This window comes from Rousettus aegyptiacus, unplaced genomic scaffold (assembly GCF_014176215.1).
Source record: "Rousettus aegyptiacus isolate mRouAeg1 unplaced genomic scaffold, mRouAeg1.p scaffold_m13_p_9, whole genome shotgun sequence".
In the NCBI taxonomy this organism is placed as follows: Eukaryota; Metazoa; Chordata; class Mammalia; order Chiroptera; family Pteropodidae; genus Rousettus; species Rousettus aegyptiacus.
This window is the reverse complement of record NW_023416312.1, coordinates 18005644-18033246: the sequence shown is the minus strand read 5'-3', so window position 1 is coordinate 18033246 and position 27603 is coordinate 18005644. Positions and strand designations below refer to the sequence as shown.

Sequence of the window (27603 nt, the reverse complement as noted above, 5' to 3'; positions counted from 1 at the left end):
ACATAAGGCCGTGCATGCATATTCAGTTTCTTGCTCATCTGGCACAGTCAGTAAACTTGGGATTTTTTGAGGAATAATTTATGAACTTGAAAAAGTCTTCTAAGGGCTAAGATACATTCACTAAAATCAAGACATGAAAACAAACTTTATATCAGATGACATTAAACTATTTGTACAAATACTATGTGCTATTATTACAAAATTTTTGGTATATTTATTAAGTTGGTCGATCCAATGGAATGGAATGAATACAAAGTATTTGATTTCCCTAAAGTATTTTTAACACCTCCCATGATATTTCTGTGGATAAGGTGAGCCTTCCTATCCCTCATTGGGATAGTGGAGAATGTGTTTTAACATATTTTTTCCTGATATCTGATTTATATGCCGAAGAATTGGACTGAAAACAATTGCACTCCTTTATTCAACCTATAGTCCAGAAAATTTGGGGGAAAGAAGCCATTTGAGGGTACAACTGGAGACTGTGTAAATTTCACCAGGATAGGAGTGGTTAATGGATGATTTCCTCTCCCATATTACTTTAGAAGATTTATAGCGATGTCTTTTGAAGTTAGAATTCCACATACAAATGCCATATACTCATTTTTTTTATGTTTTACATCAAAAAGTATGTTTATTCTTGGAAATTTTGCTGCTTATAGAAAGGTATCACACTTCCTGACTTCAAATTATACTATATAGCCACAATAATCAAAACAGCATGGTATTGGAAGAAAAACAGACACACAGAGCAGTGGAACAGAATTGAGAACCCAGAAATAAATCCCCATATATATGGACAAATAATTTTCACCAAAGGAGCCAAAAGCTACAATGGAGAAAGGAAAGCCTCTTCAATGAATGGTGCTGGGAAAACTGGAAAGCCATCTGCAAAAGAATGAAACTAGACTATCGTCTATCACCACACACCCAAATTAACTCAAAATGGATTAAGGACCTGAATAAAAGACCTGAAACAATAAGCTGCATAGAAAAAAACATAGTAACTAAACTCAAGAACCTTAGACTTAAAGAGGATTTTATGAATTTGACCTCAAAAACAAGGGAAGTAAAAACAAAATTAAATGAATGGGACTACATCAAACTGAAAAGCTTCTGAACAGCAAAGAAACCATCAACAAGGTAAAGAGACAACCATCTGAATGGGAAAATATATTTTCAAGCAAGGCCTCTGATGAGGGCCTAGTATCCAAAATATACAAGGAATTCATACAACTCAATAAAAGCAACAACAAAAATATCCATTTAAAAAATGGGCAGAGAACCTGAACAGACACTTCTCTCAAGGAAACATACAAATGTCCAACAAAATGAAAGGATGCCCAGCTTCACTATTACGGAAATGTGATTCAAAACCACAATGAGGTACAACCTCACACCTGTGAGAATAGCTATCTTCAACAGGACAAGTAATAACATGCATTGAAGAGGTTACGGGGGAAAAGGAACCCTCATCCAATGCTGGTGGGAATGTAAACTGGTACAGCCACTATGGAAAAACAGTATGGAGGTCCCCCCCACCCCCCCGCCAAAAAAATAATAGAATTACTATATGACTCAGCAATCCCGCTTCTGGGTATTTAAGAAATTTCAAAACGCTTATGTGTAAAGACATATGAAACACAATATTTATTGCAGCATTATTCACAGTGTCCAAGATATTGAAACAACTGAAATGCTCTTTGATAGATGATTGGATAAAGAAGATGTGGTACATATATACAATGAAATATTACTCAGCCATAACAAAAGCTTAAATACTGCCATTTGCAACAACATAGGTGGATCTTGAGATCATCATACCAAAAAAAAAGTCAGAAAAATTCGAGAACCGTATGATTTCATTCATACGTGGGATGTAAAAATGAAAGCAACTACCGACAAGACAAACAAAAACTCAGACACAGGCAATAGTTTAGTGGTTACCAGAGGGAAAGGGGGGAGGCAGAAGGTAGACAAGAGTAAAGGGGGTCAAATATATGGTGTCTGAAGGAGACTTGATTTTGGGTAGTGAACACACAGTGCAATATACAGATTATATATTATTAAATTATATTCCTGAAACCTATTTTATTAACCAATGTCAGCACAATAAATTTAATTAAGAATGAATAAATAAATAAATAAATAAATAGTTTTAAAAGAGATATCTTTAAATCAACTAAGGTTTTGATAAAATAGATGACTTCCCATCCATACATGTGAATGTAAATATATATGTGTACATAACTACATGCAAATGTGAACATACATATATTTACATTTATTTACATTTTAATTTTCTCTCTGTATATGGATGTATGTGTATGTTTATATATATATATGCATACATATATATGTATGTGTGTGTATATATAGAGAGAGAGAGACAGGCAGGCAGGCAGGCACTACTTGAGCACAAAGTTAATATTAAAGGAAGATGAGACAGATTCTTAGTAAATTAATGCAATCCTGGACATGATATAGTGTCTACATTACAAGGACTGATATTTATGTTCTGTGCTGATTCAAATATGCTTTACATTTTGTTATTTTAGCTGGATTTTCCAGGATGGTGGCATTCTCTCAAAAGTGTATATAGAACTGAGGATTATTTAATTTTAAGAACAGTATTGTCTTGTTACTTTAGAAAGCTGTGCTGTGAAAAACAGGCAGACGTTGATTCACTTGGATGTCTTCCGCTCAACTCTCTTTCCTGAGCCCAGTTTCTTTTATCCTATTTTCTATTGGCTAGAGCCACCTTGGAGTCCAAAAAGCACCTTAAATGCAACAAGGCGAAACAATTCATTGTGCCTTACTTCCCTCTAATCTTGCTTCTTTTATTGACTTCTCCATTTTTGTTTTTGTACCACCACTCACCATGACATCTGTACCAGAAACTGGGAGTCATTCCAGACCCATTCATCCCTTTACTTTCTCTATGAACCCTCTGAATGGACCCTCCTCACAGCATTTCTTAAATTTCTCTCATATTCATTATTTTTCTTTGTTTCTGTCACAGTTTCTTAAGGTAAAGCTCATACCATCAACCCCTGAAGGCCTGCCTGCATTCTTACCTCTCTTTTACCCAATCTCCACATTATAGTGCCGGCTCTCAAAAACCCGTTTAATACAGTTTCTCCTCTGCTTAAAATTCTTAGTCATTTTTCAACCTCTACAGAGTTTGATCACTAGGCTTACAATGATTTTTATTATGTGATCCCTACCTGTTTCTCAATACTTATCTTCTTTTAGTTCCCTCATATTCCTCAACCTACATTCTGTTTCTGCAAGCCACTTCTGATACTCTGTATGCCATTGTCTTTGAACTCATATGTTCATCATATCTTTTATGAAAACCAATTCATGTAGAAAATTCAGTTCAAATTTTTCTCCAAGAAGCTGGTTTTTCTACGTAGCAATGACCACTCCCTTTTTTGCGTCATCTCTATACCACCATAATCATGCCTCTCTTGTTTAGAAGGAAAATAGTCAAATAAAAATATTTGTTTAGAAAGACTATAACATTCCTTTTTCTATCATGGCTTGAAAATGGGATATTTAATTAAAAGTGTTTACAGTACATATCTTTGGGATAATTTGGGTAAAACATCTATGGAATGTTAAAGTTTATAAAATTAAGACAGAGGTTTTTTTTGAAGAAGAAGAATATGGATGAAAATATTTTTGATGTTTCTCCTTAGTTTCTAATTTTATCATTGGTGAATAAAATGCATGTTTAAAAATAAAAAAATAGTTTTAAATGTGATGGAAATAATTTCACTAAGCCAAGTGTCAACGATTGTTGCTCATGAAGCAATAATTATAATTATTAGCACTTTGTGTGCTCATTATTTTTCCAGAAAAATTTAAATGTTTTCCATGTAATGTTATCCCTATATCACAAATGAAAAAGCCAATGCATAATGGAATTAAAGCCAAGTTCATGTAGCTTGCAAGTAGCAGAGCTGGGACTGGTACCCGGATCTGTGTGATACCTCAGTCAGGGCTTTCCCTTAATCTCTCAGTTTCATAGAAAAAATTACTATATGACCTTGAGAAAGTTATTACCGGGGAAAATATGCAAGTATGTTGGAATGATAATATTCTTTACGAATATAAATGTTAATTCTAATATGGTTTAAAAAGAATTCTGGCCTTTTTGGTCTCTGAAAAAATCTAAACTTTATACTGTGGCACAATTTTTTTTATTGTTTTTATTGGAGTACTCAGAAAAGGACACAAATCATAAGTATAGCTTGAAGACTTTACAAAGGTAACGTATCTGCAATTCCACACTAAAATCCACAGATAGTATGTTATCAGCAATCAAGAAGCCACTAACAAGCCCTATTATAGTCACGAACTTTTCCTATTTCTTTAAAGGTAACCTCTATCTTGATTTATAATACCTCAGAAGCTTTATTTTTAACTTAATGTAAATGGAATTGCATAGTATATATAGTTTCATAACTGACTTTTCTCATTAGATACTATGTTTGTGAGATTCATCCATGTTGCCTATAGCATTAGTTCATTAATTTTCATGGCTGGATAGTATTCCTTTTGTGCAACTATACCACAGTTTAATGATATATTCTATTCGTCAGAAAATTTGGGTTGTTTCCAGTTTGGAGCCATATGAATAATGCTGCTGTGAAAATAACTACATATCTTTTGGTGAATATAAGTATGACTTTGTATTGGATACACACATACCTAGGATTGGAGTTGCTAGATTGTTGGGTCTATGTATATTTAACTTTATAGGTATTACTAAAGATTTTTTCAAAGTTAATTTATAAATTTATAATCTCATCAGTAGTGAATAAAGATACAAATTGCTTCACATCTTCTTTAATACTCGGTATTTTAGATTTTTAAATTGAGCCTTTATGGTGGCTTTATAATGGTATCTCTTATTTTCACGTCTATGCATTGATGACTAATGAGGTTAAGCACTCTTACAGTTTTTTACTAGCCATTTGAAAGACTGATTTTTGAAATGCCAGCTTTCAGATTGGATTGTCTAAATTTATCTTAGTGATTTGTTGTAGTCATTTAAAAATATATATATTATAGATTTTAATTCTTTGTTGATTATCTGTATTTCAATCCTTTTTTTTAACTAGGTGCCTTGCCTTTTTACTCCTTAATGATATATTTTTTTAACTAAATAGAAGTTTTAAATTCAATATACTCCACTTCAATATTTTCTGTTATAGTTAGTGTATTTTTGGCCTGAATTTAAAAATGAAATTTCCTGCTCTAAGATCTAGAAGATATTCTCCTGGATTGTCATATCAGGACTTTTTCCCCCAGTTTGCATTCCATTTATATCCAATGGAATGCCTATACTTGCATGGGTCACTTTCTGGACTCATAAGTTTTGTTTGTGTGTATATATATATATATATATATATATATATATATATATATATATATATACACACACATATATATGCCTGTGCTTATGCCAATGCCATGTTGTTTTAATTACTATAGCTTTATAATAAATTTTGATATCTGATAGCATTGTAAAAGAAAAATTGGGCCAGATGGTAAAACAGGCAAGGAAGAATTTATTCAAGACTACTGCAATTAGGGATCAAGACTGACCTCAGTTCCACTGAACCAAAGGCGGAGAGTTTTAAGTGCTGGGATGAGCTAGTGTAAAAACTTGGGAGGACATTATGGTATTGGATAGTTAATGTGATTATACCCTCTTGATAATTACATTTCAAAGGGATGGCTCCCAGGTTCTTGAGAATTATACTCTTAGGTTTTAGAATATTTATATATCAAAGGAGCAGAGAAAAAATGTACAGTTTCAAGTTTTATAAAGGAAGTACTCTAAGAGAAGGGAGGTTGGGCCTATAGTCTAAACTTTAGTCAAGCTGAGGGGAACACTAAATCCATCTTGGCCAGTATAAGCCCTTCATATTTGTTTTCTTCTTCTTAAAGGTTATCTTGGCTATTTTTGTTCATTTGCATTTCTATATAAATTTTAGAATTAGCTTGTTATACCCTCCCCCAAAGGATGCTATGGTTTTAATTGGATTTCATTGAATATATAGATCAATTTGTGATGAATTGATATCTTTATAATATAAAGCATTTCAATTCATGAATACAGAATAGTCTTCTATTTAGGTCTTTATTTTCTCTCAATAATGTTTTGTGTTTTTCAAGATGGTGGGTCTTAGACATTTTTTGAGATTTATCCCCAGGGTTTTGATGTTTTTGCTGTTATTGTAAATGGTATATTTTTAAAATTTTATCTTCTATTTGTCTGTTGCTGATGTGGAAAAATACAATTTGATTTTTGTTTCTTGGCTTTGTATCCAGAGACCATGCTAAAGTCGCTTATGAATTTGAATATTTTATCTGTAGCATTACTCAGGTATACATATGCAGGTTTTTTTGTGAGTCAGGACAGATTTGCTTCTCCTTTTCCAATTATTATTTATTTTATTAATTTTTTTGTGCCTTATTGTGCTGTATACTCTAGTATAATGAGATTATCATTGAAATCTGTTTCTCATTTTAGGTCTTAGAGGTGAAACTTTTAGTAACTCACCATAAAGTGTAATATTTCCTGTAGGTTTATTGTAGATGCTTTTTATTTCTAGGGTTCTAAGAGGTTTTATTATTACTGGGAGCTGAATTTTATCAAATCTTTTTGTTAGGATCGCTTGAGATGATCATATTAGTTTTCTCCTTTATTCTGATAATAAGTGAAATCACATTGCTTCATTTTTTAATATTAAAATAGCCTTGCATTCCTGAGGTAAACCAAACATGGATGATATTTGCAATCCTTTTTATTTGTTGCTGGATTTCTTTGCTAATATTTACTAACATTTGATTTACAGTTCTCACATTGTGGCCGCGAAAGAGATTTGCCTGTTGTTTTCCTTTCTTATAATACACTTGCTAGCTTTAAGTACTTGACTATGCAGGCTTGGGACCTTGCCATTTGTGTCAGAAGTTTTCTTTATGAGGAAGTTTTAAATAGAGTCAGTACATTTAATCAATATAAGAGTTCTATTTTTTTGTTTTTCATTTTTGACTTTATCTCCATTTTCCAGATTTTTCACTTTTTAAAATCAATTTGAGTAGTTTGTGTCTTTCTAAGAATTTTTCAATTACATCTAAAATTGCAAATATATTCATACAGTTCTATTCAGTCCACAAGGTATTTAATAATAATTTTGTTAGTTATCGATGTTTGAAATTTAGGAAATGTGATGTAAAACTATGAATTTCTAGCCTCCTTGGGAAAAGTAAGTGATCATCCTTGGCATGTTTTTCTGTATAATGACCTCAGTAGGAATTAAATATCTCTGCCCTTTTAGCATCAGCAATCCATTTAGTTAAATTCCCATCACTCCCCATCTTTTTACACCTAGATTATTTTGTGCATTTTATTATGAATAAACATTAGACTTGGCGATTTCTTATAGATGGGATATTCCAATGCCAACAATTAGAATGAAGCATAAAGGGATATCTAATTTTACATACTTGATTAGAAATAAGACACATATTGGAGCATTCTCCTGGTTTAAAAATGTAAACCAGATTTTCAACTCTTATACAAAATGTAAGTCTTAAGAGACCATAGGTAACATATAAAAACCTACTAATTTTAGTGTCATGCTGAAATGTTTCGCTGCATTCTGTATTAAAATTCTATTTTGCTCTAGATTTATCACAACTGGAAACAAAAGCTGATTTTCCATCAATGAATCTCTAAATCCTTACCCATCATAAGCATCTTGTAAGTCATCACAGGTTTCAGAGCGTTTTCATATTTGTTGACCACTGTCTGACCCTAGCAGTGACCTAGCATGGAGGGTACCAGGGCAGGTCCCATCATCTCTATTTCCCTAGTGAGAAAACTAAGCCATAGCAAGATTTAAGTGTTTCCCAACAGATGTTACCAAGTTAGGCAACAGTAGATCTGGGACAAGATTTCAGGCAATCTGAACTTTAAGCCTAATGATGCGTAGCAGGGGAACATATTCATAGATCCCACTATATTGTGATACTCAGTTTAAGTATTAAAGACCTAGAATTTGCAGTAGAGAGGATATCACATGTGACTCTCACCTCCTATGAGTATTCAAATTTACCATAAATAGCTCTGTTGTTACCATGAACACTGGCAGGCATGTATCTAATGAAGAAGAGAAAAAAAAGTATTCTGAGATAATACTTGGAAGAAAAGCCCCATATTAATAACTGCAGTGATGGTATTCAGCTTTGAGATGTTTATACACTATGTGAAATTTTTGTGTTATTCAACAAGACATTAAGCACAAAGGTGAGAAGTACCCCTCAAGAAGTTCAGAGGTGTGAGGCATAAAACAAGGAGGAACAGTAAAATCTCAAGCTATCAAAGAATGTCTAGGAATATAATGATCACTGGGAAGAAAGCTGTCATGCTAGAATGCTCCTTAGGACAACTGCTCTTCATTTTCTGGCATCCTGATTGAATCGACAAACAGGTGGGAGCTGGAGAGTACAGAGTTTATTAAGCTGCCACAGAACATTAAATAATAGCCTGCAAATAACAACAGCGACAACAATAACATGGCCTTTCCATATTTATTCATTAGCACTTTATGAACTCATAAAAATAAATAATATATGGAACTGACTCTAATGACACAGAAGAACATGCTACTTCAAGTTAAAAATCTTACTACATTTTTAGCATAGTCACTAAGGCAGAATTTCATTAGCAAATTAGACAGTAATATTTACTTTTTGAAAAACAAGTCCTTGCAAAGAGCACAGATTCTTGATCTAGAAGTGTATTTTCTTATTTGTGTTTAATATTTTAAACCAATAGAGAGTTATAATGTCAAAAATGTTTTTAGATCAAATAATAACATTAGGCTTCAAATCCTTGTCAAGTGGTTTAGATAAAATATTTAGTTAATGTAGTCAAACTATGGCTACAATTAAATATAAAAAGACTCAAAAAGGAACCTGTATCTGTACATCCCACTTTAGATTTTTTAGCACGAATTACAAGGCTTATTTTTTTAAATTTCTTTTGTTCTACTGAGTGAATGACATCATGGAAGACCACGGGCCTGAGATGGCTCTGAGAGTAAATTCTAGGTATTCAATCCTGTGAACTCTGTGATTTTCGACAAGTTGTTCATTCCACTTATCTGAGTGTCAGTTTCCTCATCTGTAGACTGCACCTTTAAAAGTCACAGTCATGAGTTCCTTGAGTTCAGTCAGGAGTTTTTACAGGATCACTTAAAAAGTGGTAAGAACGGTCTTTTCAGAGAAACCTCAAATAATTATTTCCTAATACATTAGAAAGTTTTTATTTTTTTTAACACCCTGGACCATGTGGTAGGCAGTGAAGATACAATGCAAGCCATTTTATAGTATGCTGCTTCAGTTAACAAATTCTAAAAACATGCAAAATTGTGAAGAGTATAATAGACTTGGCTAAACAACAGTCACAAGTACTCTGCCCTGTTACTAGCCTCATGATGGATGTTATTTTATTTCTTTCAATGAGCTATTTAATGCCATTTCCATTTCACCATTGATAAGATGAAATTGCTTGTCCTTTTTAACTGTATATAAAGTAAGAAAGAAAAACCAAGGAATAAGTTATTTTTCAGAAGCCTCATTTTCCATAAAACTCCTTTAACTGGGAGACATATTTCAAGGTCTTAAACTGCAATAACAATAAGACAGTTTGCTTGATGCTTCCCTCACTTATAAATCCCACTTGCTGCTGCTGCATTGTGTGGTCCATAGCACATAATTTTGTCTTCCTTAGTGGACATACTCCTGGGAACACTTTCTCTCTTAATGCCATATTTGATGGGCAAAGTTTAGCTATCACATTCTATCACTGGTTTCAATAAATTCAAGGGTCAAGGCACTTAAGTTTTACCTCCCAGGCTTGTCAGATTTTCCTCAATCACCTTTATCCAAATGTTCTTTCGATTGCCATTTTTCACTTTTGCTTTGAAAAACCAGCTCAACCAAAAAAAAGGAACTCAGATAAGAAATGTCCTTGACATGTATAACAATATGCAATGTGAATTAAATGGGAGAGAGATTCTTCCCATTGCGAATCTGAACATAGATGATAATGGGGTTGTGATTTAGCCTGTGAAAATGTGTTACAGTAAGAGAGCTGACCCTTAGCTTCTTTGATTGCTGAGACAAGATGAGGACATAAATAAAACTTATTTTCTTCTTATTACTTCATGAGATGTTATAGTTCATTTTTTATTTGTGTGTTATTTACCTAGATTAAAAAATATGCATTATTTTAAAATGCTCAAGGGGTTTATACACTTAAATGGAAGCTCATATAAACATTTTTTTTTTGTTCTCTAGGGAACAGGAGTCTAGTCTTAATATAGTGATTTTTTAAAATGTTATTTAGCTTTCTGTCAATCAAATTCAATCCAATCCCTAACACTCGTGTAACAATTTGGTTACATACCTTCAGGCAATGATAGGAACCAGCATCTCTGAGTTATTGTGGAGCTCACTGATACTCTTCTAATTGCTTAGCTCCATCCTTTGTGATTCAAATCAAGGCCAGTATTTTGAAGCAATAAACAAATAAATCCATAAATTCAAGCAAGATATTCATTTATTTATATTTGTGCATATGACAATGCAAAAATCTACCTGCGGGGACACATACAATTTAAAAGCAAGAAATTTCTGATGTACTTATCTAATTTTACAGAGATTAGTGAAAACCGCCATGCCTACATTGTAACAGAAGTGACTTAGATTTAGTTCATTGAGAATTTTCTGTAAGATAGGTTTAAACAGTGGAATATGTTACTAAGAGATATGTATACTTTCTTGTGTTGGAAATCTTTAAAGAAGAACATATTTGAAGTTTAATCATCTATTTGTAAAGGTTTAATAAGTACCTTTCTAGAGTAAGTAGAGTAAAATAGATGACTCTTGGTAGTTCTTAAAGATTTGATATAAATAGTATAATCATTCAAAATGTAAATGGCCACCAATACTTATATAACTTGGTTCAAATTAAAACTCCTTGCCAATACATAGTCTTGTTCAATATTTGTAACAATTCTTTAAGGGGTTGGTATGATTATTTTCTTTTAGAAATATTACATAATTTAGCCATATATTTTCTGAAAAAGTCACTTGATTTTATTGGGGGTGTGTGGATAATAATACCAATCCCTCAAAGAATTGCCAGAATTATTTTAAGGAAATTATGTATTTAAAATGTTTTTGTAATTTGAAAAGACATATGCGGTGTAAAGTATATCACATTACTATATTTTGGGATTTAGATAAATTTAATAATCTGAAGCAATTTAGTATATGGAGGTCTTTGTTGGGCTTTGTTTTATAGGATGTTCTCCACAAATAAATTATAAGCATCTGTCTATAAGACTGCAAACCTAAAATGCTACTTCAGTGGACAATACATTTGGGTGTCTTGTAGTACTAGAGAGCTGATGCTGTATTTATTTGGGAGTCTCAGTTCGTTTTATTTTTTCATTTATGAAGACGATGCTATAGTTTGAGTTTATCCCTTTGACTCCCTTTGACGCCCATCTCCAGTGGAGTTGACAGGCTGCAGTAAGCATCCCACAATTTGCTCTTTTATATTACATCATCAAATCAGGCAGATGGTGCTGTAGTTTATGTCTAATGGGTATGATTTTCTCTGCTGGAAGCTAAATTTATCACAACTAATCCATTAACAGATATATTACATGCCATTTTACCTGATGCATACTCACACTTTCGCTAGCAAGTTTGCTAGAAGAACTTCTAATATAGTTTAGAAAGAAAAATTCCAAATACTACCTTGTAATAATTAAATAGCTAATATTGTTGAATTCATTGATTTATGTTAGCATATTTCCTTTGAATATCTCGAATTACTATTTCAGTGCTATGGCTTCTGTCATAAACTAACATAATTCAAAAGAAGTAGAGAATGAAATTATTAAAAAATGAAAACGTTGTATTACGTTGAAAGCAGTAACATTTTTATTGATATTTCTGAAGAAAAACTGAATGAAAACTCACTGTGAGTTGCATAGGAGTACATGATCATTTTAATACTGTAGTAAAATTTTCATTGCCTACTTCTTATTCATGCATAGCATGAACTTTTTGAAAAAAATATGATAGATCAAACAAATTTTTGAAAAATGAGCTGGGTCTCCAAGTCACCTAGGAACAGGTGGATTTTGTCATACTGCTAATTACTTTTGTATTTATCTAAATCATATTTTATTTCCTGGGTGGATCAATTCAAACAGGTAGCATCAAGTAAGGTAGAAATTATGATAAGGCTAGTCTTAGATGCTGAATATAAATGTAAAAAATATGAGTCACAAACTTTTTTTTTCTAGCTCTAATTCTTTACAGAATAAAACAACATGTCCCTATTTTAGGGACTTGTAATTGTTTTTTGACTTGTACAAAATCATTTTATTTTGTTATTTTTTTAGTCAAAATTTATATGTAACATTAGTTTCAGGTCTACAACATAATAATTAAATCTTTCTATACACTACAAAATAATCATATTACATCTAGTTACCATCTACCTAGTTTTAAAAATCCAATAGCTATGGGAAAATAATTCTCTAATTTATGAGAAAGTTTAAAATGTTGAAATTTTAGGCTCTGAAGTGCATCATAATGCAGTTGAAATAAATGATACATTTTTGTGTGTGTTAAATCACTCCCTTTGCATAGAAATTATCATAGCGTACACTTTTTCATCTAAAAACCATTGGTACTTGGTTTATGATACATATTGAAATAGTGTGTGTACCTAGACTTTAGTGATATTCTAAAGATCTGGCAGTTCTTGCTCAGAGAATATTACAATTTTATTTTATTTTTTATATTTTATTTATTATGGTGACATTCATTAACAAAATCCAATACATTTCAAGTGTACAGTTCAACAGTGATTTATATGTATTACATTGTGTGTTCGCCACCTATAGTTAGATGTCTTTCCATCACCACATATTCGATCCCTTTACTCCATCTACCTCCCCCCTCCCCCTCTCCCCTACCCTCTGGTAACCACTAGTCTACTGTCCATGTCCATGAGTCTCTTTTTGTCATGTTTGTTGCTTTTATATTTATATCTCACATATAGGTGATATCATGTGGTTTTCAACTTTTTCTGTCTGGCTTATTTCGCTTAGCATGATTATCTCAAGGTCCATCCATGTTGTCGCAAATGGCATTATTTCATCTCTTCTTTTGGTTGAGTAATATTCCATTACACATATGTATCACAACTTCTTTATCCAGTCATCTGTCGTAGGACACTTTGGTTGTTTCCATGTCCTGACCACCATGAATAATGCTGCGATGAACATCGGTGTGCATATACAATTTTCTTACTAGAATAGTTGAGAGATATAGTCATTTTAAATACTTTGTAATGATAATTCAGATAATTATTAAAATCCACATGTGGATATAATTTGTCACTAACAATTCACCAATAATTTTCTTCTACAATCAGGATACAAACAATTCTAATTATATAGGATCACTTCACATAGGGGTATTCGGGGGCATTCTATTTAGTAGTCAGACTTTTATTCTGTGAAGGCGATGTATTTTCCAACCTAAGAAAGATACATATTTTACATATTATCAGTGCAAAATCCTATTTAATTCTATATTTATATCTTTTCTATGTTACATTTTCTGTGCAGACATTTCAATTGGTGGTATGATAACTGCTTCATACTTCTTATAAATATCTTTGCTTTTCAATGTAAGGTGAAAGCATGAGGGAAGTAATCTAGAGACAAACAAAAATAGAAGTGCTTATCTCATGATAAGCAGAAGCAGGAAGGGTGTCTTTTATAAGTAGTTCACATAGGAGACTCAAAATCAAATACTTTCCTCAGTCATTCTTGCTATTTTTAGTGGAATTCAGTTAACCATTAACTGTTTGCTGATGTTGTGGTGGGTTGTTTCTTTCCCAGGTACTCGGAGATCGATGGGCAAACATCTGTAGGTGGACAGAAGATCGCTGGGTTCTTTTACAAGACATCCTTCTAAAGTGGCAACGTTTTACTGAAGAACAGGTGAGTCATGTGGGGAAAATTGTATCACTGAAAGACATGGAGAGATGTTAAATGAATAAATGCAAAAATGGAATGATCTACTTTAATAATTACTTAATTCCTTTTGGGGAATTATCTGTTTTCTTTCAGTGCCTTTTTAGTACATGGCTTTCAGAAAAAGAAGATGCAGTGAGCAAGATTCACACAAGTGGCTTTAAGGATCAAAGTGAAATGTTAACGAGTCTTCAAAAACTGGCTGTATGTATTGTTTTAGCTTACAGTAGCTTTTTTTTAATCCTATAGTCTATATTAACACCATTTTTTTCATCTTTCTATTCTTTCAAATCTTAAACCAAATGCCCATTGCTCTTGCTAAAGCCAATCTATTAAATTATATCATATTATTACTTTTCTTAATTAAAATAGAGAAAGCTATATTGTCTTGGATTGGATTACTCTAACAAAATACCATAGACTGGGTGGCTTAAACAACAGACATTTATTTCTCATGGTTCTGGAAGCTGGAAACTCCAAGATCGAGGTGCCAACAGATTTTGATCTTGGTGAGGTCCTTTTCCTGGCTTCCAGAGAACACATTCTTGCTATATCCTCACATGGTAGAGATGGAGGTGTCTCTTACTCTTCTTGAAAGGGAACTAATGAGGGCTCAACTGTCATGACCTCAACTAAGCCTGAATACTTCCCCAAAGCCCTACCTCCTATTGTTATCACATTGGGGGTTAGGCCTTCAATGTCTGAATTTTGGAAGTATGCAAAGATTAATTCCATAAGATATAGGTAGATTTTCAACTTTGTTTTTTTCAGACAAAATTGTACTCTTAAAGAAATACAGCATACCAGGAATAAGACTACAATTAAAATTTAAAAAAATGTAACACTAAGAAGTACATGTGAGTGTTCTAAACAGTATGGTTCTAAAGCAACAGACTAAAATAGGTTGTTTGAGAAATATGAGAAGTACAGAGTGATTATCCTCACATATAAGGGGCTTATTTCCTAGTTTGGGAAGCAAGGAAAAAACATTAAAGCAAACCAAATGGCATTAACTATGATTGCGTGTGTTTTGAGAAATGAGGGAACTTTGTTAGTACAAAGACAATCAGGAAAAGCTTCATTGAGATAATTCAGTTTGAGTTGAAACTTACAGAATTGGAAACAAATTCTAAAACTTCTCTTTCACTGTGAATCTTTTTATTTTCTAATAAAGGAGAAGCCAATCTAATAATAAGCTTTATTTTTCAAGTCAAATATTCCATAATTGGGATTTCTTTTTTATTTTTGATCAATTCTATTAAGTGATGACTTGAGGTTACTATTTCAAAATTTTATCTAAGTGAATCTATTTATATCTGTATTAATGTTATATATTACATTTAATAAATCATTTACTTAAAGCTAATCTTAAATAATTTTCCTCTGTTAAATTTGTACTATTTTACAAATATTTGTCATATGTCTTTGTTCCATAATTACTAATTTTTAAGCTTTTTATTTAAAATAGTTTCATTTATATATTCCTGGTTATTACAAGCTAGCTTGTTATTGTTAAGAAATCATTTCTCAAAGAATATATGCCTTTTGAGTGATGGTATAACTTTTTGAGGTTTCTGAAAAATAATCTATATACATATTGGCAGAATGCAGAAATATCAGAGATATATTTGTAGTTGTGTTCTATAGCTAATGGGGAGCCATTAAGAGTTTGATAACAATCATATTTGCACTTTTGGAATTCTCTTTGGTAATGAGACTTTTGGTAGTAAGGAGACGAAACAGAAGGACTGAACTAAGTAGCATTGGGCATGAAGAGGAAGAGAGAGAAAATTATTTCAGAATAGGAAATCAAAGCTTAGGAAAAAGCACATGACATGTATATAAAGTGTTATAGGACATTAGTAACAGAGTTAGAAAGAGCACTGAGACATTCAGACTCAGGTCTAGGCCTTCTAAGCTATTTCAAAACTCGTCACATTGTTTGATTTCTTGACAAAAAAAAAACTGTAATTGAGAACTGTCATTTTGAACAGTTGTATGCCACTATGTTGACATTTTTTGTGTGTAAAAGACTTTACTAGCCTCAGGGCCATTGCAACCCTCTCTTAGCAAAGTCTCAATAATTTTCCAATATGATTAAAATTCAAATTATGTCACCTTACTTGTGAACCAAGTGAAAATATGTTATGGATAAGTCTTATCATTTGATAGTTTAAACCAATTAACAAAACCTGACAGCTGGTCTAGAATTTGAGGTAAAATTCCCCTGCTGACTCAGGCAGTGAATAAGAATTTAATGTTCATTAAAATATGTCACAATCTGAGACCCAAAACAGGTACCATCTGTCACCAGTTTCTGCTACATACCTAGGTATAGATACAGTGTGCTAAAACTCTTTTTTATTTACAATCAGTATAATTTGTTTTGAAATGTTATCACTAACAACCCATGAGATTTTCTTCTATTTTTTATTTGAGGTAGGATATGAGGAGTCAAGTATTTCATTTACTCTAGATCTGTAGTTTTAGCCAAATCATGTAGGTCTATTATTTTTTATGATCAAAACTGATTTTTTTTTTTGTGGTAAAGGATAGAAGAAAAAGGAGAGAAGAAACTGTACTCCTTATGAGGAAAATTCTAAGACCTATAGAATCATGTAGGCTATTAGGGAAACGCCCAATTCTGCAAGAGGGATGTTTCTGGGGAAGTGTGCAACATGCGGCGAAGGACTGGTGATGTTTGCCAGGGAAAGACAACTCTGGGAAGCTTGGCGATCCAAGAAAGTGTAATATGCAGGGGCTACAGGAGTTCTGTGGAATTGACGGCACTCCCTGGTGGTTTTGGGATTAGATGGCAAGAATAGAATGCTTATGGGAGCTCAGTAAGTCCCCGTTGATGGTGCATTTTTACCAGGACTTGTTACCTTGACCTCGACTCCTGTGCTCATTCTCAATGAATTCTTCCAGATGGAATCAATGTTTTTGAAGTGTGGACCCTAGAACAGGAGCATCAGCATCACCTGGGAATTTATTAGATGCAAATTCTTAGGCCCCAACTCAGACCTATGGACTCAAACTCTGGAAGCAGGGCTCAGCAATCTGCGTTTTAACAAGCCCTCCAGGAGATTCTGATGTTCCCTCAAAAACATTCATGTGCCGCGCCCCCCCAAATGGATCAGTCTACCTGAGTATAACAAGAGGTGATTAGAATGAATTAAAGTACTTCTCACATACAGATAATTAACTGGACATAAAATAGGTACAAAATTTATTTGTACCTGTGTAAGAGAAATTTCTCTGGCATTATTCTCTGAAGAATACTTCAGATGAGAATAGGGTGAAGATTTTCTGGGCCTTTTGTAAGTGTACATTCTTTTTTTACTTCAAATCATCTATCCTTGACCAGATAAAACATGTCTCTTCCATTTTCCTGAGCAGCTTATCTGTCTCTTGCCTGTCTCTGCTGCTGGTCCAATCTGATTTATTGATTGTACCTTCTTGCCTACCTTGGGTAGGTACAGGTGTCTGGCTCCTATGAAAATAAAATATATTTCTTCTTTTAAGATCCTAGCTGACCTCTGCCTTGTACAAGATTTCTAGAACTTCCTTTTGCCTCCTGAGTTTTATAGAGATTTGTGGGTCTCTGGTACTCATGACCTATGATCAAGACCTATGATCAGGTTTTGATAGGCAGAAAGATATCTTTTTTATACTTTTATAATTACTAACAGTTAAATCATAGCTATTTAATATATATATACATGAAATTCACGCTGAAAAGGATCAAAGTCCAAGGATAGATGGGAGGAGGTAATTCATTACTGTGATTCAGTGTGTCTGGTACCACCCTGGATTCCCTGTCTCCTTCTGTTGGTTATGGTAGGAGGGCTGTTCAGGGACTGGAAGATAACGGGGAGAGAGAAAGATCCAGAGCAAACAAGAGGAAATAAATTAAGGTAGAACACCTAACCTGGCATCGCCACTTTAAAAAGCAGATCTAGAATTTAATAGATGGAACCTTTTATTAGCACAGTGTTTTTGTCATATAGATTTAGGTAAAAAATATATTGATTTGGCAAGTCCCCAATTTTATAATAATGTTTTTAATTTACCATGAGAGCATGATTCCTAATAGTATTTAATTATGGCTTTCCCTTTATTTTTGTAATGCTCACCAAATGCTTCTTCATTTGGTTTAAAGTGAACACAGGAAGCTTAGTTTCATTTGCCGCTAAATCTCTTTGGATATCCAATTAGTTTTATAGATCATCTAAGAAAAGCTGTTTAGGTAACATGAGGTTACCCATATATTTTGAGTGCAAATTGTTTCCTCTTTTTTAAATATAACTCTCAGCCCTCATTCTGAATTATTTCCAAGTCATTACACATTTAGTTTAAATAATGGGTGCATCCCTTAGCCTTGTATGTAGAGAGAGCTTTTCAAAAATAGTTCCTTAAGCTCTGAGATAGTAAGCCAAAGAAGATTGATTGTATTTATATCTTTCTATTTTTAAGAATATATTTTTATTTCTATCATGTCTTTTTCTGAAAAGAACTTGAGATGGCTTACAACAAAATAAATGCATGCCAAAAGTTAATTAAGAAAAAAAAAGGAAAATGAGACACCATAAAGAAGTAGAGTAGTCTACAATGAAATTCAAATGTAGGTCCTAAGATGTGGTTCTATAGTGTAGCGGTAAGCACATCTGCTTTATATGCAGAGGGTCCTGGGTTCTTGCCCCAGTGGAGCCACAGTCCATGGTCTACAGCCAAACCACCCTGAGCAAGCCCAATGTCTGATCTCGGAAGCTAATCAGGGTCAGGCCTGGTTAGTACTTGGATGGGAGGCCACCTAGGAAGACCAGGCACAAATAATAATAAATAAGAAAAAAAAGAAAAAAATGTAGGCCCCAGCTCTAGGCAGGTGCCATATACTGTTGCTTTATTACTTGTCTCAATATGCACATAAATTTAATAGAAAGTGAATGTATGAATTAAACAAACATAATCAATGTATAAAACCTATCACTAAACTCCCATGATAATTTTATTTTGATATGATTTCACCTTACATATCTTAGCTCATATTTTGGTCTAGTGCATCCTTTCAAACTTAGAAAAATAGTGAAAAAAACTTATTTATTGAAGAAAAATTAAAACTAAACTTCAAAACTTGCTTTTATTCCTTAAAAATGATGGGAAGTTAGATGGCAATACAAGGTATACCAGGTGAAGCCGATTTTGAATAAAAGATGAACTAATTGAAGGAGATGCCAGAGCTTTCTGCAGTTTAGCTATCAATGCAGGTGGCATGCCAAAATGAGATACATAAAGTGTCGTTTGCAGGAGGTGTGTACTGATTTCTCTGTGTGGTTGGCACTTCAGTTCATGAGCAATTGGTGCATCTGTTTCATGACAATTTCTTTATTATATGCAATATGCAATGTTAGTCCTTCTTAAGTAAATTTGCATTATTTTTGGAAAGACAGGTCTCACAGGTTAGTTTATGTTCATTGTATTTGCTACTGCCAGAAAGAAAGGATTGTAATGGGGCTACAAAATCATCCTCTCCTTTCTTTCCTCTTGTTCTGTGTTTATAAGTCAGGGACTTGTATTTAGGAGCTGGAAATTACATTTCCCAAAGTACGGGGTGACCTTAATGGGTAAAGTGAAAGAATAAGCTCTCTTGATCTACTGATTTCACACAGGCCACTTTGTTTCTTCATTTTATTTCAACCGAAGGGTGTGTGTAACCATCCATAACTCTTAGGAACTTTTGGAATATGAATGGTATAACAATTACTTCATATATACACTCATGTTTAGAAAACATACAAAGTGATCGCAAAAGATTTGTCTCATACTCAGTTACTTAAGTTCTGTTACTTAATGGACTCTAAACTTAAGTTTAGAAGATAATTACTCAAATAGGAAAATATAATTGAATAACAGATGCTAAAAATTTAAGTCAGTAAACTTCATAACAAGGCTTTTATATCCAAATAATGAAAAGAATATAAAAATTGTGGAAATAAGTAATGTTACAAATTTATCCACATAATCATAGCATTTCAGAATTAGTCACGTTCATCTCAATTCACCATGTTCTCTTCTGTACTCCTGGCATGTGGAATTTCACTTGAATTTTATCAGGAATTAAGAGGAAATTCACTAATATTCAAGAGTCATGCCTTCCACTCTTCTGTTAAATATTAAAAAGTAATTTCCATATGTTGAACTTGCTCTTGCCTTTTGAAACAAGGCTACTTTTTTACTGGCAGATCTTCAAATATTTTAAAGTAGCTTTTAAGTTCCTCTACTAGGTGTTTATTTCTGACTTTTTTTATTCTTCAAGCTTCTTGGAAAGATTATTGGGATTTTAATTTTCTACTTATATTATAATGGGCTTTTGATCCTTCTCAGACATGATAGCAATCATATCTATTCCAAAGTGAAAATAAATGCAAAGCAAATTGAACTGTATTGTTTTATGAAATGTAACCTTGGCTTATTCTGTATCCCTCCTTGTTTTAACAGGCTTTAAAAACAGATCTAGAAAAGAAAAAGCAAACCATGGACAAACTCTGCTCACTTAACCAAGATCTTCTTTCGACACTCAAAAATACAATAGTAACCAAAAAGATGGAAACATGGCTGGACAACTTTGCCCAGCGCTGGGATAATTTAGTCCAAAAACTTGAAAAGAGTTCAGCACAGGTTAGTGATCCTAATTTTCCTACAATAAATGTTCCTTGAGATTTTTGAAATCTTCATTAAGAGAGCTATACTATATATCCCTACAAAGTATGCCAGTGGGTTAGTCCTTGCCAGGTATTCAGTTGAATATAAATATGGTACTTATGGTTATTTTGATATTGGAGAATCTGAGAGAGGTGAAGGAGTGCTAATTGACTGAGCTAATTACTGCTTTAGAGTGTAATTCTTTTTCATTTCAATGGGAATGGGCATCTGAGTAACTTAGAGCAGTCAGACAAAATGCTAGGGGACTGTGTCATCACAATCTAACCCCAAAGTATAGATTCCTAGAACCATGAGGGCCATTAGCTGACCCTTACATTTCACATGAGAGAAAATGAAACTTAGGGAGGAAAAGTGAATTGTCCAAGGAGATAGAAGCAGGCTGTGGCCCAGGTCCTTTGATTTCACTAAAGACCTCTTTCTGTTAGTGTAAGTGAGACTTTAACCATTCATTGGACTTCCTTTCTGCCACAGATTGTTGATTAATAAAATCATCAATGTGGCTTAGTTACACTAACATGTATTGGCTGTAGATTAGGCAAACATCTCAGTTATACTTGTAGTGTCATAGCATGTTTTTATGTTAAGAGTTTTTAAAGTTTTGGTAATTTAAAGAAAATGGAATATTTTTAGTATATGTGCTGCCAAAGCAAGCACTAAAAATGGAGTATTTTTAAAGTGGCAACTTCTATTATTTGATATCATTAGATAATGTAATCATGGGTGGTCATTTAAAATATTAACACAGTTTATAACAGTATTTAACATATCCTACCTTATTGTTTTGCATCATAGAGGCTAGCTTTTACTAATTGGCCATAATTTATAGCTTAGTGCACCATGCACACATCTCTATTACAGCAACGACTACATTCAAAAGATTTAGGCATATACCTCTATTGTGAGACAGTGCAGGAAATTTGTTTTTCTGAGACTCGACATCTGATAAATAGCACTTAAGAAATTTTGTTGAAAGATGAAGAAATGAAGGTTAAAATATTGCTTCTGGAAATACAATTTAAGAAAATATGATCAGCCAACATATATGATTTTAATGACAGTTCAAGCTTCCTTTTAAAATGAAATTCATATTTAAAATTATTTGTCTTTAATTTAAGATTCGAAGGAATATAAACTGTAGTCATTTCCCATGCAATCAAGGTTGATAATAAAAATTCCATTTGTTTTCCACTGAATAGGTTTTAGTAGTTACTTGATCTAATAATGATTTTAATACCAGATCATAATTCCTCTTATTATATGTGATCTGGCCATGACTACTTTGCAATACCATTGACATCTGTGTAATAAATACATAAGCATTAGAAAATTTGATACTTTTTAAACCAAAAATGATATCATTCCAATATGTACCCATTGATGTCATGGATTATCATTGCTAGAAAATGATAATTACCATGTTAAGATTAGCAATATTTGATAAGTTGTTTTGCAGTGCATCCCTTTAAAGCAATATCTTTATGGAGATGTGATTTAACAATAGGTCATTATCTCCTTCACTTGCATTATATGCAGTGGTTTTCAAGCTTGAGTCTGCATAATAATCACCTGGGAAACTAGTTAAAATGCATAGTCCTAGACTCTGTGCTCAGAAAAATCTCATTCAGTGGGTCAATAATCTGCACACAGTTTTTGATATAGTCTGCTGACTATATATATTAAAAAACATTGAATTAGCAAGATAATGACATGTGCCAATTCTCACATTCTGGTTTTCTACAGTGCTTCCTTCAGTGGGGACAACAGAAATCTTTCTAGCAGTGAAAAATTTAAATATATGTATTCCCTTGGAATGAGACTATTTTCTGAAGACAGTTGTACATCTCACCAAAATATTACTGATTTGATTATGCTAATAGAAAAAAATCTTAGAAGCCTTCTTGTTAATGGTCTAGTAGTTATGAGACCACCACCTAGGGCAACTTACTTATTAACCTCTTATTTTTGAATTTTGCAAATTCCATAATAAAACAGTACTAGCTCTGGTTTGTATAGTTCTTTATAAGATGATGTACGACATACATTACAACATGTACCTGCTCTACTTGCTGAGTGAGATGTGATGAGGATAAAATAAAACCATAGACATGAAAGCATTCTGAGGGGGAAAAAAGGTGCTCTTGATATGCAAGGCATACTGTTTACTGAGTCTGGAGGGCTTGCTGTGGTTCCCTATGAGTCATTTTTAGTTTTATTTTCAAACAGTTGTACACTCCTATACTATTCTAAAAGCAGAGAAATGGTCTTACATAAGGCAAGTTGCTTCCTTGGAACATTAAAGTTGAGCTTCTCTTATGCTCACATTTCAATGTTTGCTCATTGGCTTTGTCCAAAAACGCACTATCATAAGCCCAATCCAAATCTTTGCTGGAGTTTTAGCACTCTTAGAAAGACAAAAATAAAGCTACCTGGGAAAAGAGGAATTAATAGGAGATAGAGAAAAGAAATGGTATATTATAACTAAAAAAGACATTGATTTCCTTTCTTGAATGGCAGATTAAACTTGATCAAAATTACATAAGAAAAATTCCAAGAATGTTAAGGATAATGTTGTAACTTTGAAGATCAAAGCTCCCTTGTTTGCATATTTTCCAGCATGTTTAAGGGGGTAAAAATCAGCCCCATTAATGACTGGATATACTAAATCTTTTAAAATTCTTTTTAAATGATTGGTACTACAAAGAATGAGCAAAAATCCAGCGATGGTTAAAATCCAGTAAGTTATAGGAATTGTGACTGAGATGACAAGGCATCTGATTGTGCTCATATAAAGGACATTGTGTGCCTGAAATTTTCACTGCTATTCAGGTCAAAGCTTTGAGGGATTTTGACCTCATGAAACAGTACCATGGCAAGAGATCAAAATGTGAAAAAAAAATCAACTGTGAGAGCTGTTACATTGCATTACAAAGTCAGGTTTGACTTAAATAATACCTGGACGCCAGCAGAGGATCCTTAAGTTGATGAGAACGTAGCCTAGGAAAATAGAGATAATTTCTGTTTCTAAAAGTTAGAAAGAATAATAATCCTTGCTATGTGGATACTTACAGTGAGAAAAGAGAGCAAATGAAGTATACCTTGGATTGACTTATTTAAATATACAAATGACCTTGTTTCCTCCAATTTTTAAGAAATATGCTTGTTGACATTTATAGTTTTTTTTCCTAAATGCTGTGACCCTGAGGAACGTATTTTTATGCTGATTATTATTAAGTAGTACTATAGTGAAAAATTTTAAAGTTAATACTTTAAAGTTAAATATATTTTAAGTAATTTGAAACATTATTTTCCCCATTTAACTGAAATCATATACACTGTGGAAAGGGTATATTATTCATATGATTTATAATTTATTATCATAATTTATATTAAACAGCATCAGATGTTTAGATATAAGAATATATCTGTCTAGGTAAGTCCAGAGGTTCTGTAGTTTTGTGATTTTTTAAAGACAGTAAATCATCTTTGCCAGGAATAAGGAATGTTCTATGACTCATATAAGTTCATAGATCTTTTCATTTCATTAATATTTTGCTCTATTCCTAATGGGCATTTTTGCAATGTTCTGAACTACAAGCACAAATATCTTAAAGATAAAATTAATATACTCAGACTTTCTCTCTCCTTGAACATGAGACGTGTTTATACAATATATGTCTGTGTCTGTATTCATGGAGGCCCGAATAGAGAAAGTGATTGTTATGTGTGTACATATCTATTCTATATCATATATGTCCTTTTGAGACTTTTAAAACTTTTGCCAAACACGTGAGTATTGTAAAACATGGTTGGAGATAATAAGCCAGTGTTTTTCATAATACCAAGAATGCAAATAGAGAGATTCCAAAGTGTTAAGATAAAAATTTCTTTGTCTTTTTTTCTGGGTTCATTCCCACTTTTTAGGGATCCTGTTTTTACTCTCCATAAAACATTTTACATGGAAATTCTGACTGTACCTATTCTTAATGTATTATTTTGTAGACCTATTGATATGTGAAATGTGGTTAAAATTGGTTTGCCTCTCTTCTTTTTGTCAATGATTTTAATTAAAAATACTCTAAAGCCTTTCATTTGACAGCCGTTTCATAGCTTCCTGAAAGCTCTCCAAGCCTAATCAGTCCACTGCCAGTTTTTTTTTTAATCCAATGGTTTTATAAAAGCTAGAATTAAAATAAAATTCTCTCACTTATTTTAGGTTTCTATATTATTTAATTCATGGAGAAAACATCTTGAATTTTAGAACATCTTTTGTTGCCTAATAAATGTTTTATTAGAAAATGTTGAAATTATAGCTTAAATAACTTTGGAAATTATATCCTATTGTAATCTCTAACTAAAGTAGGTATTGGAGATTGGGCCTTGTGTTATCAGTGCAATTGGTTTTATGTTGTAAATTCATTACCTATAGCAGCATAAAATTTTGTAGCCATTGAAAATTTAAGAGACTAGAGCTGAGTTAACTGTTGACATTTTTAATTCCTTATTCATAAAATGAAAAGTTTAGGCTGGGAAGATTTCTACAGTGTCATTATAATTCCAAATGTCTATGATATGTTTCTCTTTGCTTAAAATTTTATACAAAACTCTGGAGTAATTAGTGGAGAGATGCCAACTATCCCTGCTATATCAATTTTAGAGTCACCTGGAAGATGATAATGAAAATAAAATCCTCTTCCTTTTCAAAAAAGACTGACTTCTGAAATGATTACATTTCACACATCTAGAGTATATCATTAAAATAATGTGAAGATAAAATACTCAGCATCTATGTGGATACATCTATTATCTATTGACAATAAATGGAATACCACATAAAGAAAAATACAAGTTCTTTTTCTAAATGTATACTTGATAATGTACATCCCTAGTTAAAGAATGTGTTTCATTACTTCATGTCAGATGGTGTGTAGAGGATGGTCAGGTGTATCAGAAACAATAAATTTTGTTGTTTCTTGAATTTTTCAGATGCACTTAATTCAATTCACACAGTTGCTCAGATTCTGTGTTTTATATGAATCCTGAAGTCAATATATACCTCTTCGTACAAAAGCTAATTTGAAGTGAGGGAAAATATACATAAAAATTGTACAGTTATATAGAATAAACCTTAATTATTATATAATATTTTATTTCAAAAGGAAAAATACTCCTTTTATGATGTCTTTTGAATATCAACTCTAATTGTACTCATGATTCCAATGGCAGTATCTGTTCAAGAAGTTATATTACTTTATTACCAGTATCAAAAAAGGACAGCAATTAATATTAAAATTTTGTCACCAAGCCACTGTCATGAACTTCAGCACGCCTTGTATGCTAAACTCAGCTATGGCAATTCCTCTGTACTTGTACTTGTTCACGAGATGGAGCATTTTATGGCATTTTGATTCATAGCTCAGCTTCCTTTGTGAGCTCCTGATCTTTTACCCCAGGTTTATTATCAAATTCAGCATATAAATTATTTCTCTTGCTTAGAGTTGTAAATCCTTACACCATTGGATATTTATGCCTTGTGCTACTATGCCTACGGAGATAGTTTTAAGCCTGGCTACCAATTTGCAACTAAACCTGTTGTTATGATTATGCAGTATGTTTAAGCTGTGGAAGTTCAGTGCCTCTACACCTATTAAAAATCAATAATTATGACCAGTGGAACAGAATTGAGAGTCCAGAAGTAAACCCATATTTATATGGGTAAATAATTTTTGACAGAAAAGCCAAAAACATACAGTGGAGAAAGGAAAGCCTCTTCAATAAGTGGTGCTGGGAAAACTGGAAAGCTGCCTGCAAAAGAATGAAACTAGACTGTTGTCTATCACCACATGCCAAAATGAACTCAAAATGGATTAAGGGCCTGAATATAAGGCCTGAAACAATAAAATGCATAGACGAAAACATAGGAACTAAACTGAAGGACCTTGGACTTAAAGAGGATTTTATGAATTTGACCTCAAAAGCAAGGGAAATAAAAGCTAAAATAAATTAATAGGAGTTTGGCAAACTAGAAAAAAACCTTCTGCTGAGCAAAAGAAACCACCAACAAGGTAAAGAGACAACCATTCAATAGGAAAATATATTTGTAAGCAAAGCCTATGACAAGGGCCTGGTATCTAAAATATGCAACTCAATAACAACAACAGCAACAACAACAAAATGATCTAATCAAAAAATGGGCAGGGGACCTGAACAGACACTTCTCCCTAGAGGACATACAAATGGCCAGCAAATATATCAAAAGATGCTCAACATTGCTAGCTATTAGGGAAATGCAAATCAAAACCACAATGAGATACCATGTCACACAGGTTAGAATGGCTATAATCAACAGGACAAGTAATAACAAATGTTGGAGAGGACGTGAAGAAAAAGGAATCCTTATATACTGCTGGTGGGACTGCAAATTGGTACAGTCACTATGGAAAACAGTATGGAGGTTTCTCAAAAAACTAAGAATCGATCTACTCTATGATCAAGCAATTCCTCTACTGGTTATTTACCCCAAAGACTTGAAAATACATATTTGAAACGGTATTTTCACACTGATGTTCATAGTGGCATTATTCACAGTGGCCAGGACAGGAAAGCAACCAGTGTCCTACAGTAGGTGACTGGCTAAAGAAGCTGTGGTACATATATACAGTGGAATCTTACTCAGCCATGAGAAGAGATGAAATACTGCCATTTGTGACAACCTAGATGGACCTTG

At 32.9% G+C, this 27603-nt stretch overlaps 1 protein-coding gene across 8 annotated transcripts in view; it reads left to right on the top strand.

The window, feature by feature from the left end:
* The window catches only part of DMD (dystrophin), a 2254165-nt gene that overhangs the window by 910633 nt on the left and 1315929 nt on the right, over nt 1-27603 (top strand). For all 8 annotated transcript variants that reach the window (XM_036227209.1, XM_036227208.1, XM_036227211.1 and 5 more), the window contains 3 exons: nt 14022-14123; nt 14253-14360; nt 20655-20834. In XM_036227209.1, coding sequence (XP_036083102.1) covers nt 14022-14123; nt 14253-14360; nt 20655-20834 — 390 coding nt within the window. The remainder of the gene's footprint in view (nt 1-14021; nt 14124-14252; nt 14361-20654; nt 20835-27603) is intronic.